The sequence below is a fragment of the Anopheles merus genome, chromosome 2R (genome assembly GCF_017562075.2).
Source record: "Anopheles merus strain MAF chromosome 2R, AmerM5.1, whole genome shotgun sequence".
NCBI lineage: Eukaryota > Metazoa > Arthropoda > Insecta > Diptera > Culicidae > Anopheles > Anopheles merus.
The window spans coordinates 33,425,670-33,444,746 of NC_054082.1; the positions used below are offsets into that span (position 1 = coordinate 33,425,670).

At 46.5% G+C, this 19,077-nt stretch overlaps 1 protein-coding gene across 1 annotated transcript in view; it reads right to left on the bottom strand.

The window, feature by feature from the left end:
• LOC121589276 (relaxin receptor 2-like) overlaps positions 1–15,275 on the bottom strand; it is a 28,555-nt gene extending 13,280 nt beyond the window's left edge. The window contains exons 1-6 of the mRNA XM_041908049.1: positions 13,520–15,275; positions 9,872–10,277; positions 1,193–1,459; positions 1,004–1,090; positions 801–912; positions 412–483 (exon numbers count right to left, since the gene is read on the bottom strand). Of these exons, the coding sequence (XP_041763983.1) occupies positions 412–483; positions 801–912; positions 1,004–1,090; positions 1,193–1,459; positions 9,872–9,917 (584 nt within the window). The 5' untranslated portion in view covers positions 9,918–10,277; positions 13,520–15,275. The remainder of the gene's footprint in view (positions 1–411; positions 484–800; positions 913–1,003; positions 1,091–1,192; positions 1,460–9,871; positions 10,278–13,519) is intronic.
• Between the last annotated feature and the right edge of the window lie 3,802 nt (positions 15,276–19,077).

Sequence of the window (19,077 nt, forward strand, 5' to 3'; positions counted from 1 at the left end):
GTAACAAACAAATAAAAAAAAAACGGAACGCTTAGCGACACGTCCAAGCGACAATAATTGTACGTGATGTAATTTTTAACGTAATTGTTAGCCGTTCGGGATGAGCTGCAGGGCTTCGGCATAGCTGCAGGGTCGAAATGCATCCATGTGTGCAATTTCCGGCTTCACCGATAATGTGGAAAGAAATGGATGAAATTGATTTCGGATTGACGGGCTTTTGCGGTGCCATTTCCCATATTGCCGCCACTCTCGCACACACTGGCGCTTTGGGTCAGTGTGCTATTTGATTCCGACACGAGCTGGACGCAAAGTGGAGCAATGTTACTACGGCTGACACATGGCACATATTAGGACGGGGAATGGGGAAGCAGGAATGTGCCGTGGCACGTGGACCACCCGGGCCATACTTACAATGTGCTGAGCTTCGGGAAGCGCTGGAACACATTCATATTCAGCTCAATAAACACATTCCCAGTGAGATCGCTGCAACGACAAACACGAGAAAGCATGAAACGAAGCGTAGTAGTGGAGTGGAGATTTGTCATTCTTTTTTGTTGCCAATCACAATGCATTCCTAACCCGTGCTAGCAAATGCACTCGGTGGCGCACGAGCTAGGACTATTACACCCGTACGTGGACCATGATCTAGCCACCGCGTGCTGTCAGTTCTTGCTGCTGCCCACGCCCAACGGAGCTCGAATGATGATATTATCACATTGGAATACAACAAAAAAAAACTGATTGCAGCAGAGCTTTGATTCACAACCCCACGCTCCCACATACAGTCAACACCCACTTACAGCAGCGTGACGTTCTCCGAGGTCAGTACCGATGGCAGCCCGGTAAGGCCCTTGTACTCGCACAGCACGTCCGTTCCGCGACATTTGCACGTGTTGTTGGCGTCGTTCCAGTCTACCCCCGGAGGGCCGAAAAGGTGTTGAAGGATTAGTGGGGGTTTTTTTTTGTCCTACTGCTTGCAACAACGCTCCACTGGGCTACTTACTGCACGGTGTGTAAGGCAGCTGATCGTTGATGGCAGCCGGGCGCTTGCGGAAGTAATGGTCATAATAATTCCGCCCCACGTCGTCATCTGTGTTTTGTGGCGAAAGAAGGGGAGGGGAAAAAACAAATCAAAATTGGGCTGATTGTAAACATGCGGTGGTTTTCTCGGTGGCTGGCGAAGATTCCTTACCACACTCCAGCTCGTCCGAGCCGTCGTCACAGTCGGGAAATCCGTTGCAGTTTTTGCTCTGCTCGATGCACTGGAGCGTGTTGTTGCACCGGAAAAATCCATCCTCGCAGCGAAACGTGCCGGATGGGTACGGTTCCGCACCGTCCACGGTTACGGTGTTCCGGTTGAACGGGCCGTCCAGCTGCTGCTGCTCGAGAATTCTTTCGTACTCCGTCTCGGGCAGCACCAGTGCCCGGCGCAACGTGCCGGATGCTTGTGCCGGTGTGGCTTGAAGAGTGGGAAATAAATTCAATCAGTACAAAACCCATGGCACGGCTGTCACGGGACGACGGATGGATGTATATTTATGCGATGCTCGTTATGTATTGGCCACGGTGAGCCGCGGATGCTGCGACTACGCTCCCGAGTAAGCTCATCAGGAACAACCGTTCAGCACGAGAGCTCGAGGAATGCGCGCTCTGTTTTCTTTTCGACTTCAAAAGAATGACATTTTGTCGTGCTGAGCAATAGTGGATAAAGTTGCAATGAAGAAAGAAAAGCGTAAAAGTGCAGAAACAAAACTATTTTTCTTAGTAACAATGGAGGAAAATCAACACGACTGGGCCAATTTGTACGATCTGTACGACAAACGAAGCAAACTTGAACGGTGAACTCTTTGCCGAAAACATCGTGTTCTTGGAAGAATTCTTCAACAATAAATTATAAATAATCGAAAAGTTATTCTGCTCAATTCTCCAGAATGTTTACACCTTGAGTGAGTTGTACCAATTATTACTACATCGTCAATCAAAATAGTTATTTCCATTCGCATCCTACACATTACTTTACCGCGTTACAGCGACTGCAGACACTGGAGCATCTGCAGAACACACCTGCTTTGTTCTGATATAATAAAAAACATATTTTTTAACGACTCACGCACCGTCCCACTATACAATGTTATCAAAATATGATCCTTGGTTGCCACACACGTGTGTGTGTGTGTGTGTGTCTCGTACCCGAATTCAGGTCAACAGCTGGTGCACAGTTTTGCGAACGAACGTACGCTGCACTTGATATCGTCGCAGTAGACAGAAAAATGAATCACGAAAAACGGAACCGAAACACCGCGATGTTTGCCAATGGCACACACACACTGGTTTGATAAAACCAAACCGATCCAAACAGTACGATCCATCAGTAAACTTTACGAGTACGGTATGGTAAATCGAAAATCGAATCGAAGCCAGTAAAAAATGGAAGAGAAGAACAGCACCAAAGAACAGCACACAAACAGCCGGAAAAGTCACAGGACTGGTTTTGGCAGTTAAGCTGTGTTCCAAGTCTGAATGTTAGTTCAGCCCCACACACACGGTAGGGATGTAAAATATTACGTTCCGGTTGGGGTAAAGCTAAACGAAGCGAGATGTTTGTTTTTTTCTTAGCAAAACTTGTCTTTTCTTGCCTTAAGCGTAGAGCCCCTTAAGGTTCAATCAAATCATCCCAAAGAGTCAATTAGTTAAATCTACTGCCGCTTTTTTTGTTGTTGTTGGTAGTTGATGCTCATTTCTTAATCAACTTAAACATTCTCTTCCACTGCTTAATCTAATCAACGATCCAAACGAACCGTAACGCTGCTTTCTAAACACTCGTTTGCGTGTTGGTAATCCATCGCTTTTGGTGGCTGTGCCGAGCAGAACCAGAAGGGGCGCCCCCTAAACTACTTAACCCAGAGACACACTCATCCTGGTTGACCCACTTTACTTCACTGATGACAACAAAGCACCCAACGACACTTAATGACTTCCGAGGCCGGTGTTTCGAACGCATCCCTTTAAAATCTCATTTATTCACATCCGCTACATCAGCTCCCAGGCTCCACAATCGCTGTGTCGTAATGCTGTGCGGCATGCTTTTTATTTCTCAGGAGAATTGACACCGGAAAGAGCAACGTGAGATTAACTTTTTAGCCTCACGGGGTGGCCTTCCTCCTTGCAAAACGGAGGCAGCATACGTTGCTGCCATTGCTCGGGAGTGCTTTTAATCATGACCCATGCGTATTACCGGGTGGTCACCGCGACCCTACACAACACATTCCAATGAAGGAAAGGCAACTCGAAAACACAAAAGACCCATCCGCCTGACTATGGGTGCAACACTGCATTCCGGTACAGCCTTTACCCGGGCCAAAGTTCCGTACCTAGATAATCAAACTCCTGTGACCAACCAACGTGGAAACACTGGGGGGGATCTAACTAATGGACGAAAGAAGTTCATCGCTGACTGCACGACGGAAGCAAAGCTTCGTGCCACGTCCATGCTGGAAACGAAACGGTAGCGAAAGCTATGCGCCGCCCTGTGCTTATTAGGCAGTTGCCAACATCTTATCGGTGGGTCATCCATCCATGCGGTCAAGGTTTGGGTTTTGGGTGTCCCTATCGTGCGGCCGTGCTGCACCAGAACCTCCAGGGCTCTGTTTGATTGCGCTCCGGGAAAGTTGCATGTCCGCTGTGTCTCCATTTCTCCGCCCGAAAGGCGACAAAGTGACAACCACAATCAGTTTCTGCTTAACGTCCGGCATCCGGCTGCTGTGGAGTCTGCCGCACACGCAAACGTCTAATGTGAGCGATAAATCAGAATATCCATTTTATGCATGAGCATTTGCTTCCGATCGTCCTCCACCGGCAAAGGCAAAGCGGACGGTAAATGATACACCAGGCGCTAGCGAATCGGCTAATACAGTACGCCCTTTTGCTCCTACGTTGAAAAATTGCTTCCGGGCATAGCGTTTTATTTTTCATAATACTTTGCCCCCTCCACCGTACAATGCACATACACCCTACAATTGACTCCCAAAATGGGAAAGCGCCCAATTTACCACTTCCGTAGCGGATTTCATCTGCCGATTGGGAGTTGTTTTTTTTTTTGTGCGGGCAAGCTGCAAGGCACAAACCAACAATTAACGACTAAAGTCTCGCACACTATCTTGGGGAAAATTGACGACCCCACGCACCACACACGCTCCTTTGCTTTGCTTGCGAGAGTCTAGCCTTTGCGTGCTTTAATTGCTGTTTTGCTGGACACTGGCCTACGGCGCTGGATCCACCACCCCCTCCCCGGGGCCGGGCACGATAAACGAAGAAAAGGGCTCGAATTTGGCTCCTCGTTTGGTGCGGTCAGCGTAATTATGCTCGTAAAAACGCAACCTGGGACCAATTTCCGACTTCTTGGGGGGGGGATGCAAAGTGTGACAAACTGGTACACACGGTCGGTGTACGGTATTATGGTTGTTTGTTTGCGGTTTTGATATTGTAGCGTGGGCAGCAGCCTCCCTCCCTACTGCGCCGTGTGATGTACGAGCGTGGCAGATAATGGGCTAATTTATTGTTATGATCTTTCTTTAGAGGACAGTTTTGCATTTTTGTTTGAAAGATAACTGCGAAAGCCGGAAGCTGTACTGTTACTTCTAATAAGCTGGTTCTATGTATTTAGATTGGTTGCAGTTAATTACCATGTTGTGTATTATTAAGTACGTGAAGTTACCTTACGGATAGTGGCTTTAATAATAATAATATATAGTAAATCTAATCTGATCTGATAAATGGGAAAGATAACATGTTTAAAAAGCTTTTTATTAATCCTCAGCAACGATCTACCATGGAACATTGGTTCTTTTTTTTTAACAATTCGTTTACACGCTCCACTCCCTTAGGCACACTATCAACCCACACCGAGGCTAAGAACAAATAAGCGCCCATGCCCATCCAACAGTTCAGCAATAAACTTCATCCTTTAAACACCGTTTGCACCCCCCCCCCTCCCCCAGCGCACTTGCGAAAAAGGCGCTCCATCGTTTTGTATTAAAAATCATAAATATGCAACCCACCCATATTTCCGATCGGCCACACAGCACCCCCTGTCCCAGCCACGGTACGAAGATAATTGAAATATAAAGGCAACGCTGTCGGCTACCGCGTGCACACAAATAAAAAGGGCAGCAAGACCCCACAACCCGCCGCTTCCACCACGGACAATCCAAAGGAACGTGTGCGGCAAACGGTAATGCTTAGTAATGCATCCATTACCGGTCGGCCCGGCTGCCGGTCAAGGGGCCCCAGGCGCCCGCTGGCAAAGGAAAGTTATCGCCGGCACGAACAAAACCCGGCCCGCACCGCGAACACTACCCCAACGGGTCGTTACAGTGACCGTGGTCATGGTCACGGGCGTAACTTGAACTCCATGCCACCGCCGAGCGAGCTGTACGGCCACGTGTCGTCCAAAAACCATGGCCTGAAAACCATGGCCTGAAAACCATGGCCGCCGCCGCTGTGCGTCACACGCGTACCCGAATGGTGATGAACGCGCTCATTCCCGGATCGTGTTTACCTTCCCGGGTTACCCCGATGCGTTCAACAAGTTTCAAGTGCGCCGGCCTGCTGATGCTATTCCCGCGTTTGGCGCGTGTTTCAGATTACGCACCGAGCAAACGGAGATCCGCGCAAAACGGAATGGCAAAGATGGAATATATTACTCAAGCTTCTTGTACACCCTCATCACTGTAGCTGGTGGGCCAACAATGCTTGGCGACCGGCGGCTGCAGGGATTATCATCTCATCCGCCATTGCGTTTGAATATGCAAAATGAGACACCGCCGACCGCACGGCACAAGCTCAGCTTCACCGCGTACTGTCTGCACTGTAGTGGTAATTTGCAAGTCCCGGCTGATCGGATTAGGTCAGATCATGGTGGCCGCTTAACTTTCTCGTTGACAAGGCGGTACCGTGTTGATGGGTGGGATAATGACCAGCCGCTCAAGAGACGCGCAACACCATTGCCTTCTGAGTTTCTTCCAGCAATGATAAAGTGTTAGTTGAATCTGTTTCGCAATGTTTTGCTTCGTTTTAACCGACTTTTTTTTAAACACTTGTGTCAATAAATCTTACGACGCACACGGGATGCATAAATGCGCCTCATTCCAGTAAAGCTCTTGCTAAAGCTCACACCATTTCCTTTCCAAGTACAGTATCTCCCTCTTTTCATATCATTATCATCACCGGAAAAGCAAATACCAACCAACTGTCGTAATGATTGGCAATAAAGAGAATTGAAGTGTTCTTTTTTTGACAACGACGTTGCCACGCCACCTGCTTCCACCACCACCTCCTATCGCCTCGGAACAATCACTATGGGCAACAGAACGCAGTACCTCTGTACGGATGAAAACAAAACCCATCCATTGCTGTAGCCTGTTGTGGCAACCTGTTGGTGTGACCTGAATTTCCCTGACAAAGAAACGCGATGGCGATAAGATCAAACCGATCCGTTTCAATCCACTCGTCGTCGGCCACCCTGCTGTTGAAGGATGATAATTTGGCGAGGTTTCCCCTGTGCGACCTCACTACACGGTTTTCCTTTCCGACCATTTATCCGAACGATCTCCAGGGAACGGGGAGGAAGGGGGGGGGGAGGGCATGCAAATGGGTCGTTTTTCAACCCCCGTCGCACTATCATCGATTCGGGGGGTGAATCCCCACCCAACGCCGAATAAGCCAATAAATGATAATCCCACCGTTCGATTACGTGGATAAATATTTACATCCATTAGTCGGAAGGCCGTCCCTCTCACTCCAACAACAACAAAAAAAAAACAACAAAGGAGGTTACACGTCCATTTCTTCTTCGCCCTTCCCATTTGGCGCTGCCCCCGTATTGGGGAAATGAATGATGAATTGCTGTGCAAATGACGGTCGAAGGAAAAGTCTCATTTTTTTCTCCTTCTTCTTCTCCTTCTACCAGACGGGCACAACCAAAGGTCGGCCAATGAAGAGTAAAAGCGGGGGGGGGGGGGGGGGTGCAATCCATCGTCGCTCTTTTGCCAGGTGTAAAACGGATTTCCAACTCAGAAAACGGAAGATCCCACCGAAATTCTAATGTGTTGGAATTTCGAGGCCACGTGATTGGCTCCGATCGGTTGTGAAGGAAACCGCGTGCGGATCCACCGAACTGTTTATTATTTCGGTGCGGTATTTCGTTCCGGTTATCTCACCCCCCCCCCCCCCCCGTGTACCCCCCTACTCCCATCATGATCATGCCAACGTTTCATCATTGAACAAATACTCAAACGATAAATTTGGCGTTGGGAGGGGGCTGGCGGTGCCGGTTATCTGCGCCACGCCATGCTGCGCCACTTGGCAACGGGAAAAACCCTTTCCATTTGCGTGTGTATTTTATGTCTCCACGGAAATGGTTCACGATGTGTGTTTTCTTTGATTTTTTCTTGTGTGCTCGTGTTGGCTTAGCAATCAGACGTTGTTGTGTATTTTCTGCTCTTTGAGATGTTCTTCAGGTGGAATGAGATCAAAACAGACAATTTGGAGAGTAAGATAATACAATCACAATGTTCTACAAAAGACGCATTGATTGGTTTGAATGATTATTGATAGGAAACATGGAAAAACTTTCTTGATGTTTGCATTGATTTCCCTAATTAATCATAATCATCAAAAGTGGTTAATTATTTAGTCACCAGCATTCCCAAGAGTATAAATAAAACCCTTTTTAATTGTTTGAAAAGGATCACTGCAAACGTAATCGTCTGTTTTTAGCTTTTTACGCTACACCCCAGCGTAATTCCCCCCCCCCCCCCCCCGTACTGGCATTTGTTTTCCATACAATGATTTCCGAGAAGGAAATTCCCTTTTTTTGTGTAGGTAAACCTTTCTCATTATGCCATTTCCGTCTGTCATTTTAGCAAGCGGAGTGCCTCCTCCGACACTCCATCACACTTTCTACATTCGTTGGTGCAATAATCATGCGATCGGTGCTCGCTATTACATACCCTCTCAAGTAGGTGCGCCCAAACCAGGTGCCGACCCTTGTCACGTAGCATGGCAGACGATTGCAATGAAAGTGACAGTGCAATCAAACCACCAATGGGACGGGAAGGGTAGAATCAACTCCAAACTCAAAATCCCAATCCATATCCAAGAATGAAAGAAAAATGCGGTTCAAATTTGTATGATCTAGTCCCGTTGCTGAACACGTGACATTCCGTGCAGATGAATAATTGAGGACGATGAAACAAACAAACTCTGCCAGCAGAACTTGTTGATCGGGGCTAAACATGGGCAGGAGCAGTCGTCGTGAGAAATGTTGGAAAATAATTGTACAGGGCTTGGTGTCTTGTTCCTTCTCCTCCTTCTTTTGATAAAACAAAATTATACATTCGGCTCGGTATCAACGTTGAGCCACCCACATCCGTCAATCATCTACAGCTAAAAGCTTACACTTTATGTGTAGCTCGCTCTCTCTCTCTCTCTCTCTCTCTCTCTCTCTCTCACACACATACACACTCACACGTACCGGAGTAACGGAACGCAAATTATGTTTGCTTGCTGCCAACACCGTCCTGTTAACGACTATGGAACCGGCAGCAGCAGCAGCTAACTCTGCGTTGGTGAAGAAATAAATCGATCTTCACAGCCAGCCAGGGGGGGGAGGAGTGCATGGAACATGAAATTCAAGGCCTACGCTCGTTTTTTTTTTTTCACACCCCTACGGCTGGGTGAAGCTGCTACCCTGCTACCTCTCCAGTCCAGTGCGGCTTGCGACATGATTGAATGTCAAACAAAGGTATCGTTCGTCGTTTTAATGGAATATGACGCGATGCTGTCTGACGCTGACCAAACGCTGTTTGGCTTCTGCTTTTGTGTGTGTGGATGTGTTTGTATGTGAGTTGAACCAAATGGAGTTCATGTTCGGGAATAAATTGCATAGCCGGTAATGACCTCATCGTATCATCCGTCATTACACTGCCTGGGGCCAGCAGGTTCATGGTCGGGATGGGTTAAAATTATTACGCGCCATAGTTGTGGAGCATAAATAGCAGCGTGTTTAATGACAATCGTACTTTTGGAACCGTTTCCCACAAACCCAATCATTTCTATATAAAACATTCAGCGTGCACTATGCCGCCATTATCCGTCCCCAAATAGTTCAATGTAATACTTCAAGGGGAATGAAACAGTTCGCTAAAAATGAAAAAAAGAAATGTTTCTCCATTCCGCTCCCTCAGCAAAAGACTTAAACAGTACTATCATTGGAAGACAATTTAAAACAAAGGACAGAAAGCCGTATTAACTCCACTGCCCGGACTTGGCTGCAGTTGCAAAACAATGCCACAGATTTTGTCTTTTCCCCGCGAAAGCATTATTCAACCTCCGCGCACTGCTTCCTTCGCTTCACGACACACCGGCCGAACCTTTGGCTATTGTTTTAACCTAACCGAACTACCCTACAGATCCATATCAGTGCAAACAGTTTTCCTCGATTTTCAAAAAGCCTCATAAAGCAGCATCTGTTTATGAGCGTCTTGCCTTCCGTAGGCGCGTTGGCGCGACCCGCAAACACCGCGTACGCCGGAAATGAATTGCCACCGATATGCCGTTTTCGAACCCCAATTTCCCCAGTACCGTACAGTTGGAGATGTTGAAGAGAGAGAGAGAGAGAGAGAGAGAGAGAGAGAGAAGGCAGGATTTGCCTTTAACGGCGGGTAAGCTTGTGTTTTACTTTCGCCGACTTATTGAGCTTACGCGCACACAGCGCCGGAGTAAGTAAAGCCTCGAAACGGGCGAATGATCAATATTTTCCACAGATTGAATCTTTTGTTTCCTGCAACTGGATGTGGAACGGGGAACTTACCAAAGTTGACTGCAGAAATGAACAAAAGTCCCACCAGTAGCTTCATGGCTGGAGTTACGATTATAACCAGCAGGCACGCGGACTTACGCTGAGTCCGTCTGTTTCACTAAGAACCCCGCACCAAGAACACCACACGAAGAACACACGCGCCTTAAACACTTAATTGCGTTACTGCTGGCCGGGCGGAGCGTAGCGTGAAAGGATTAATTTTCTTTTTTCCGATCACTGACCGACCTTCCGGTAGGGCGTCATCGGGATTAGTCGTCCGGTCCACTTTCACACCAATTCGTTTTCCCTTCCCCAGTGAGCTTAATCCCTCGCAGTGAGGCACAAAACAATGACCGAGAGCGCTGTCCTTGGAAGTTCGTTGTTTAGCGTGAACACAAACACGGTCGCATCAAGTCCGCTGCAAAGAGATAGAGAGAGAGAAAGCAAGAAGAGACATAAAATTGAATGAGTTTTGAACCATTAGAGAAACACAGGGCAGCTTTTCAGCACTGATTTGATGCGCGCCACCTCAATGAGGTGGAAGAAAAGGCGCCATTTTACTGCCACCAGCCGGAAATGGCGGGAGCCTCCATTCGCCCTAAACAGTAATGAATGAATGAATGAATCAGCGCAACAACACAACGTGGAATAAACGCGACGGGAAGTTGAAAACGATTTCTTGTTTCTTGAGCGGCAGCCAAAACTCTTTCGCCCATCTCTGGAAGGGGGAAAATGCATTTGCGCTTACTTTGATTGCTTTTCCGTCCGACGGATTGGTTTAGCGGTACGGACAATGAGTGTGTTGTTGCCTTGCTGATGGGGACCGCGCGATGCGATGTAAAAGTTTTTGGTGATCGCGTCTCTTATCAGTGTTTCGTTATCGGTTGGCATAATCGTTTTTTTGTATCCGAAAAATCGATTTTTGCATTCACCAAAATACGCTTCTCCATTCGGCGGGAGCGAGTACTTTTCCACCATTAAAACATAAAGATGCAAGATATGCTCCCGTTGTAGTCGCCCAACCCAACAACATCAACCGCAACACAGCGCAGTGAACTTTTGTATACGTTATCGTACCGCCGTTTCGTAGTTCCAACAATACGGGGAAGGTTAAATCATACGCTCTTCAAATGTTTCTCCCATCCACATCCACAGCACCATCCTGTGTGTTTGTGCGTTTAACCACCGCCAACAAAAACTCCACCAAAGTAAGATTGGCTTGCTTTACGATTATTAGTGCAGTTTAGTAACCTCTTGCTGCGTACATGTGCCCCGGGAACTTATGCTGTAACAAGCGTGTTTACAGTGCTCGCGCAAAACCCCGCGGCCGTACATACCCGTGCCAGCCTTTCCCGCCGTGAGATATCGCCGAGCGGCAAACCACATTCACACACACACACACACACACAAGAACGCAACTTGTTCGCTCAACAACCATTGAACTTCTTATCTAAACACATTGCTTTCACCGTGTCCGATGACGCTGACGAAGCGATGCGCGTAGTGGTGCGTTACGATCGTATAAATATTTATCATGCTCGTCTAGACGGCCGCGAACTAGCCCGGACTAGCTACCTCCAGCGCCCAAGGAGGTGAAACACACATCGCTCCAATCGCCGACACACACACACACACACACACACACACACACACACACACACACACACACACACTCCTCGCTCTCATTTTTCAAACCGCTAAAATCACATTTTTCATCCAATTAGTTTTCAGCGCGTTGCTGTTGGTAATGGACGGGCGGCAAAGGAAAACAAATAGCCACCGCCGGGCCAATCGGTTGGATTAATTTGATAACGTTCGCCCGCGTTTCGGATCTGTGTATCGCTAACACATTACACTGGCGCGTCATTCGCGATCCGCTGAAACGGGTTCGGTTGTAACAGGCATCATGTGCAAATGTACGATCGCGAAATACACCGGTACAACTGGAAGAGTCGCACCACCTCCCTTAGCCTTTAGCTTCCAAATCACCCAGATCGGTGCTGCAGAAAGGAATGTGTACTCGCGAGCGATTTTGGCAGGTGTTCAATTTTTCGCGTAGCAAAATCGAATAATCATAATCGGTTGTTTATTGGATGTATGCGGCACGGGGCTGTTTTGGGCGTGTTTTATCGAAAATACGGCTGAAATTATGGATCGTTGTGCTTGCTTAACGATGTGGCAGATGTTCCGACAGGGGTCACTGTTAAGGTGCCGATTCGAGGCGTGCAAGCACGTTGGTGAGTATTGCTCGTGACCTGTTAATTCAAACAAACTCTTGAATGGGCTGTAAATCAATCGTAATCGAGTGATAAAGAAAAGGATAATAAAAAATCACTTACGCTTACAGATAAATCTAATAAAATGTTCATTTAATCCTGAACCAAATTCGGATTTCTCTGGTTTAAATGAGAAATGGATGCGTAAGCATAATTTATTGAAATTAATTACAGCTCGGGTGATTACAATTCCAAAAAGTGCCAAAGCTTTACGAGCAGTGCTAAAACGTTTAAAAACTGCATAATCTAGAATCATTTCATGTTGATAAAGATCTCTTCAAACCGATATTCAACTGATCAAACATAGATGCACAACTATTTTAGTCGCCTTTAACGCTAATTTAAAATTCAATCAATTCATTTCCTCAAATGTCAAGTGCATTGAATGAATTTAACGTTCATAAACTACACAAAAAGTACAGTTTATTAAGCTTTTCCACGAATAGTTTTTTTTTCACTTCCAACTCAAAGCAACAGTCAAGTGCAGACATGCAATTGCAATCGGGAAAAAGTGAATTGTGGATTGTAAATCAATTGCCGCTATAATCTTCTCAACAAAACTTCTCAAAGCAGGAAAACCTTTCCGGAGCACAGCGCCACAAACTGTCCCGTTCTAGCACCAGCTTTATCGCACTAGGTCCGTGAGTTTGAAAGGTTCAAGTGTGGGGAAGAAATTTGCAAAGATTCATAACCGCGAGAGCTCTCTCACCATCTTCTCTCCACTGGTCAACTGACGAAGTGATGCTTTACAGCTGGTGTGAAATAAGTTTGCCAGTGACTTGTGTTTTTTTTTTCTTTTTCTTTTTTTTGGTTGGTTTGGTTTGCTTTTGTCTGCATCTTAAAAGCCACGAAAAGACACAAGAAGCCAGCTAGCAACAGCAAGTCCAGCATCAGCACGAGTCGCTTTTACTGCATTCATCGCTGACCGTGCCCATGGGGATGGGTAGTAAATTCATTGGAAAAACTTTACATAACCGCAACCGTTGTTGGAAGTTTTCAGCCCAACTTCCACAACCACACAGCGCGGAGGCTTCCTGAAGCCTGAAGGGTTCACCGAACAGGCAGTGTTGTTTAGTTATGACTTTAAGCTCCAGAACACATCGCCCCGCTGTCTCGTGCGGTAAGGAAACATTGACCGAAAGTGCCACTAACAGGTGTTTACTGATAAGTCAAATGTCTAAGAGCATCGCATGATGGAGGGCGTTTGTTTGTTTTTTTGCTTTACATGGCAGTTTTGATATCACTTTGCTTCGGTCCCGAACATGATCGAGCTGCCGTTATCTAACAGCCGGTGGGTCCAGGTTGAAACGGTGATAAAAGGTATCTGTAGTGCACACAATCGAAGTGAATGAAACAAACGCTAGTCGCAGACCATTCTACCTACCTTTTTCTCGTACGGTTGGCGACGTTTGTTTTACGCTTAGCGCCAAACAGTCAACAGCAGGTGCAGCAACCGATGCAACCGAGACCGATTAGCTCATAAATTTACAAACAATCGGATTAGAATGGCACACTCTGGGTAATTAATTTATGACCCACTCGGCACGGTGGCAGCAATGGCTTAAATTTTGACTCCAAAACGGGGATGAAGCTTCCAACTAGTGGTTTAAGCATCAGATCGTTTCTTTCATATGTATATTTTTTTGTGTTTTCATCACACAAAATCGATTCCGTTGGTGGATTTAATTTAATGGAATGGAAGAGCTTTCGCTACAGTGCACACAGTGCGCGTTTATGTTACCGCGGGACAACAGTCATAAATCTATGCAAATGCTTTATCCTCCTTCTGCCACAGCCGGATTTTATACTCTCAATTTTTGTTCAATCAGCATCAACAATAAACACACACACGCAGCTTATCGATCGTACTCAATATGCTTTTATTACACACTACAATTCGTTTTACGATTACAAACAATTCACACTCCATTTTGTACATTAAAACACGCTTTGCACACACTGACACACGCACACGCTTACGCACTTTACAAAAAAGGCTGCCGTATCACATTATAGCTCCTCGCAGGATGTAACACGCATCACCACGGGCACGGTAACGATCAACTTCAATACCGTACGCTCACCAGTTGCACCCAGCCAGACAGTAAAATGGCAATTTCGCAGCACTAATTTTGACCATCTTTTATGCGTGCGCCGTTAAATTATGCTCACGAGTTATTGCTCCTGCATGTAGCGATAAATTCACACCAGGACCCACACATCCACTGATCACGCTGAACAAGAATCGCATATACACGCACACGCACAGGTCGTATCGATACGAGATGCAGGATGGAATAGAATGGTACGATGAGCCGTGAGGCGAATGGTCCGAAAAACTCTCGACAGCGAAAGTTTGCGGTTAGTGGGATGAAATTGACATTAAGATTTGCGGCTTGCACGGTTACCACGCGGCACTGCGCGGACGGTAGTGGTAGGACAAAAGGAGAAAACACACGCACACACACACACACACACGAGAGAAATGGTGAAGAAGGTTAGTGGCGGAGAAACATTGGAGCCGCTCTAGGGACTACATAGGTTTTAAAATCTTACGATCGTCTGTAGGTTACGATAAAAAATACAGCACATTCATATTTACACCCGACACGGCACTCTTTGTACGAAACTTTTGACAAGCACAGGTCGCGTTTTGGGCATTGGTAGAGGTGTTAAAGCTTGTAGCAGAATATTTACAGGCCATTTGTACTACCAGTGAGGGGGAGCGAGGTAAAAACTACAGCTACATTCACTACACAAAACACACGATGTTGAAGTTGGAAAATAGTGCCAGAAAATGGCATCTATAAAACACACGTACACACACACACACACTAGCAAAGGACACGCAGCGAGTGAAGTAACGACGAATGTGCAGCGATGCACTTTCTACACTGCCATCTGGATCGGTGGTGTTGGACCAGTTTGTGACTGTTGGAACCGCTCGTAGCCCTCCCGAACGTATCCATGGAAACGGTGAGTCACGCTTTGTGTGTAGTGTACGGGTAGTGTACAGCAAGCAAGGAAACTGCGCTGCCGTCCAGTAGATGAGGGCGAAAAGCCGTCAATGCTAAACCACGGTCGCGAACGCACTGAAACGATAGCCGCGCCGCTTGTAGACACCAAGGTTGGACCGGCTGGTTGGTTTGGCGCTCGTGTTTTTGGCCACCGTGGATTGAGTGTGTGCCGGCAGCAGCAGCACCAGCAGCAGCAGCACCAGCAGCAACAGCATCAGCACTCATGTCGAGGGTGAGTTTCGTGAGTTCCTTTCCAATGCGAGCGAGTGAGCCTAATCGGGTGGGGAGTGGTTTTGCTTCCAAGTGAGTGCGGGAATGTTTACAAATAATTGCTTCATTTTGACCATTGCATTTAGTTTAGAAGAGTTTAAAGATTGAATCTTTATAAAAAAAAATAATAATAAATATTACTAAGAGAAACTCATAACAAGACTCTAAAAATATTCGGCTATAAAAAAGTGTTCTCTCTTCAATCAAACCATCAATGGTATTGCAGAAAGCGATAATGATGCTGCCCATTTGCTTAATCATTAAAACCATTCTTTTCAAAGCTTTTTGTAGACGTTATTCTTTACACAAAACTCTGCTATGATGGTTTACTAAAAGCAAAAAACATTGTAAGCTATAAAGTATACCACAAATTCAATGTTCACAAAATTTAAGGAAAATCAACCCAACCTCAAACCGCACTATGTACGCACCTTGAACATGTGTTTCACATGTTTTTTTTTTTAATTTACTTTCAAAATACCATATCTTATCATTATTTCTACTCAAAAATCCATCATTAGGACGTGAGGACCACCTCAGCTTTACCCAAAACTAGCTAAGTTTTTATGTTTGAAAATCAGTATTTTTTTGCGCTCAACAACGAAATCAATTTGCTATGCTTTCCGCCGCTCGTATATCAAATGGTAACTGTGAAATTTAAAATCAACAACACAAGGGGGAGGCTCATATTAGCAAATTATCATTGCGGCCGGAATCATTTAACACACCTCGCAAATGAGACCCATTAAAATAACACACAGTAATTAAGCCGCTTAGCAAAAAGACCTCATTTCCTGCACTTACACTCTACTGAACCGTACCTTCACCATAATCAACCAGCGCTGAATTATGGCGCAAAGTATTAACCATAATTTTCGCTACTAATCTGCGCACTAAAATCAGCACCGTGTACGATTAGTTTTGCGGAACCAAGCTGTGGAAAGGTTTTCCCCCAATGACCTCCCCCCCCCCTCCGCCCCCCAGTGCGATGGCCCCCGCGTAATGCACTCGACATAAACCAGACGATGATGCCCGTGATAATGATGATGACGGTAGTAATAAATTTCGCTCCGGCAGTAAAAGACTTCTGCTGGGAGATAAATTTTCTTCCCCCCTCCCCCTCCCCGCTCCCTCAGTTTGGCCAACTTTCAGCACCCGGGTTAAGGCTGGTACTGCGCCTAATCCTGCCGACTTTTAACAGGTGGTAGTCGGTCGGGTGTTAAGCGGCTGAAATCCGTGCGCCTACCGGGATTAGAACTATCGGATGGAAATCCGAAAACGGGTACGCTTAGGTGCAGTTGTTTGCATCACCCGTCAACTGGGTCATGGCAAAAATCAAGCACGTGTGCATGCTGCCCGCTCCGGAATGCATCCAGCCGAGCGGGGGTATCATTTGGCATAGCAGCCTCCGCCAGCGCCATCGCGGTGATTAATGGCTACGAACAAACGGACCGTGTGCCTTCCGGGACTCATCTAATTTGTCGCATTTAATCATGGAAATAAAGAGAGAAAAAAAACCACCTCCCTCGCTTCGTCAAACCTAGATGCGGGGACTCCCAAATGCCAGCTGCTCAATGGGACGCTGGCTGTGTGCCGGGTGCGCTGATAATGAAACCATTTTCCAGCGATGGCACGACCCATCCGGTGGACGCCGTTCTCCCACTGGTATTTAAATAAACGATTATAAACGATAATCGACGAGCGAGGCGAGCCGTTTTTTGCCGACCCTTTAACCGTTTTGTCATCCGATTGGACCTTAATTTGATGGTAGCCTTTTTTGTTTTTTTTTTGTTTGGGGCGGAGTGGATTTTGTGTCGCTTGCGTGGATTTAATTAATAGGCTGTGCTGATTACTCGCATCACGCCAGTGATCCTGTGCGGTGACAAATGGTTGCGGTGAACGAGCTCTAGCGTAACAAATATGGTTCGGCACTTAAACGATGGGCTGCATTGGTTTGTGCCGCGTGGAATAAAAGCAGTTGTTTAGTGTCCCGATTAGTGCGTTACAAAATGGCTTTTTAATATTTTGATTTGTTTTTGCTGCAGCATCGATAATGGCGATAGGTTGTTTAGAGTAAATGCAACCTTTGTTAAGAGAGCTTGAAGTAACGCCCATAGTTTCTCGCCGAAGTGCGCCCAAAAGTATGCAATTTGCTGCACAAAATAGCTTCAATTTTAATTTTCTAAGTTAAACCACCACTTTCAAAAAAGCTGGCCACAATTGCACTTTGTATTTATTAAATGACTGCAGAAACTTTTATCGTACTTTTCTCCTGTTCAATTACTACGAGGAAAATGGTTCTCTCTGGTTTGCGGCAAAGTTCCCTATAGTGTAGATTTCCCCTGTTTTTTTTTTGTTCCTACACCAGTGTCATTACACTCCATACATATGCATGAACCGGAAGCTTCACATACTGCCCCAATAAGGAGCCCGACTCTTGTGTACTGTCTTACTAAGAGGCAGATTGGATGACTTTTGGCACCAACTACTAAGCTAGAATACGCGACTCACAGCTATGGTATCTCGCGATGTATCGGCGGGATATTCGCACCGTTGTGGAGAGTGGGGCAAATCGTACGCCCACTTCTAATCTATTTCCACTTACGCTTCTCCGCGGCTTTTACGAGCGACTAGCGTTGCGCGGGGGGGGGGCGCGATATGAAATATGGCCGCATATAAAAACGAACAGCTCCCAAAAAAAAACAACCTTCCCACCGGTACCGCACCACACGTACAAAAACAGCTTGTCTCGCCGCAGTGCAAATGGTTCGGGCCGTCGGTCCCGGTGGCGCCAGCGACAGCACATGGCACTTCCCGTGCACTTCGGAAGAAAATGCAGGAAGTAACACGCACATTGACAGCGAAATCAATCGAACCAATGTTCGCTTGCTTCTTATGCTTTTTTGCGTAACCAGTCAAAAACGTTGCGCACGAAAATCGATGTGCCGGCATGTTAAAGCCGGCACGGCAAACAGGGCAAACAAGGGAGTCACTTTAAACTTGATCTACTATCTCCGCATTTTGCGCCATTGCATACGAATCGCATAAAGCATCGTTTGTTTCTTCCGATACATAAAAATCTAACCGACCTGCCGGTGTCGGTGGCATCAACTGCAACAACAAGCAGTTCCAGCGTGCGGTCGTGCGGCTTATGGCGTCCAGCGTCTGCAGATCTCCTGACGATCCAGACAGATACTTATACGCACAGCTACAGCTCGCTAGCTAGCACATTCAAAGGGGACGAAAAAAGGGATACGATGATTTCGTTGCTTTCCTCGTTTGTTTTTTTCTTTCGCTTGACTGGTGCGATCCGGAAAACAAAGTGCTTCATTCTAGTTGCCAGTGACCGTAAGCAGCTCGAGCCGGTATTATATCGTAATTTAAAGCTGTACGACTAGCACACCGCCCAGCATGCGGTGGTTCGGAAGTGTAAGTAAAGCTTCGTACGACTAGCTGTTGGCTGCTGGCTGCACGAAAGGGTGTGGTTTATTTTGGTTTACGATCGTCTGAGTGTGGATGCTGCCACTGCTTGTACGCACCCCCGGAAGAAAGAGGACCTCGCGTTGGCAAAAAATTGGGAGAGCTTTCTTTTTAAAGCTCACAGGAAGATTAACCGAATGTGGTAGCAGATGTGGCAAGTACGACAATCGCGTCA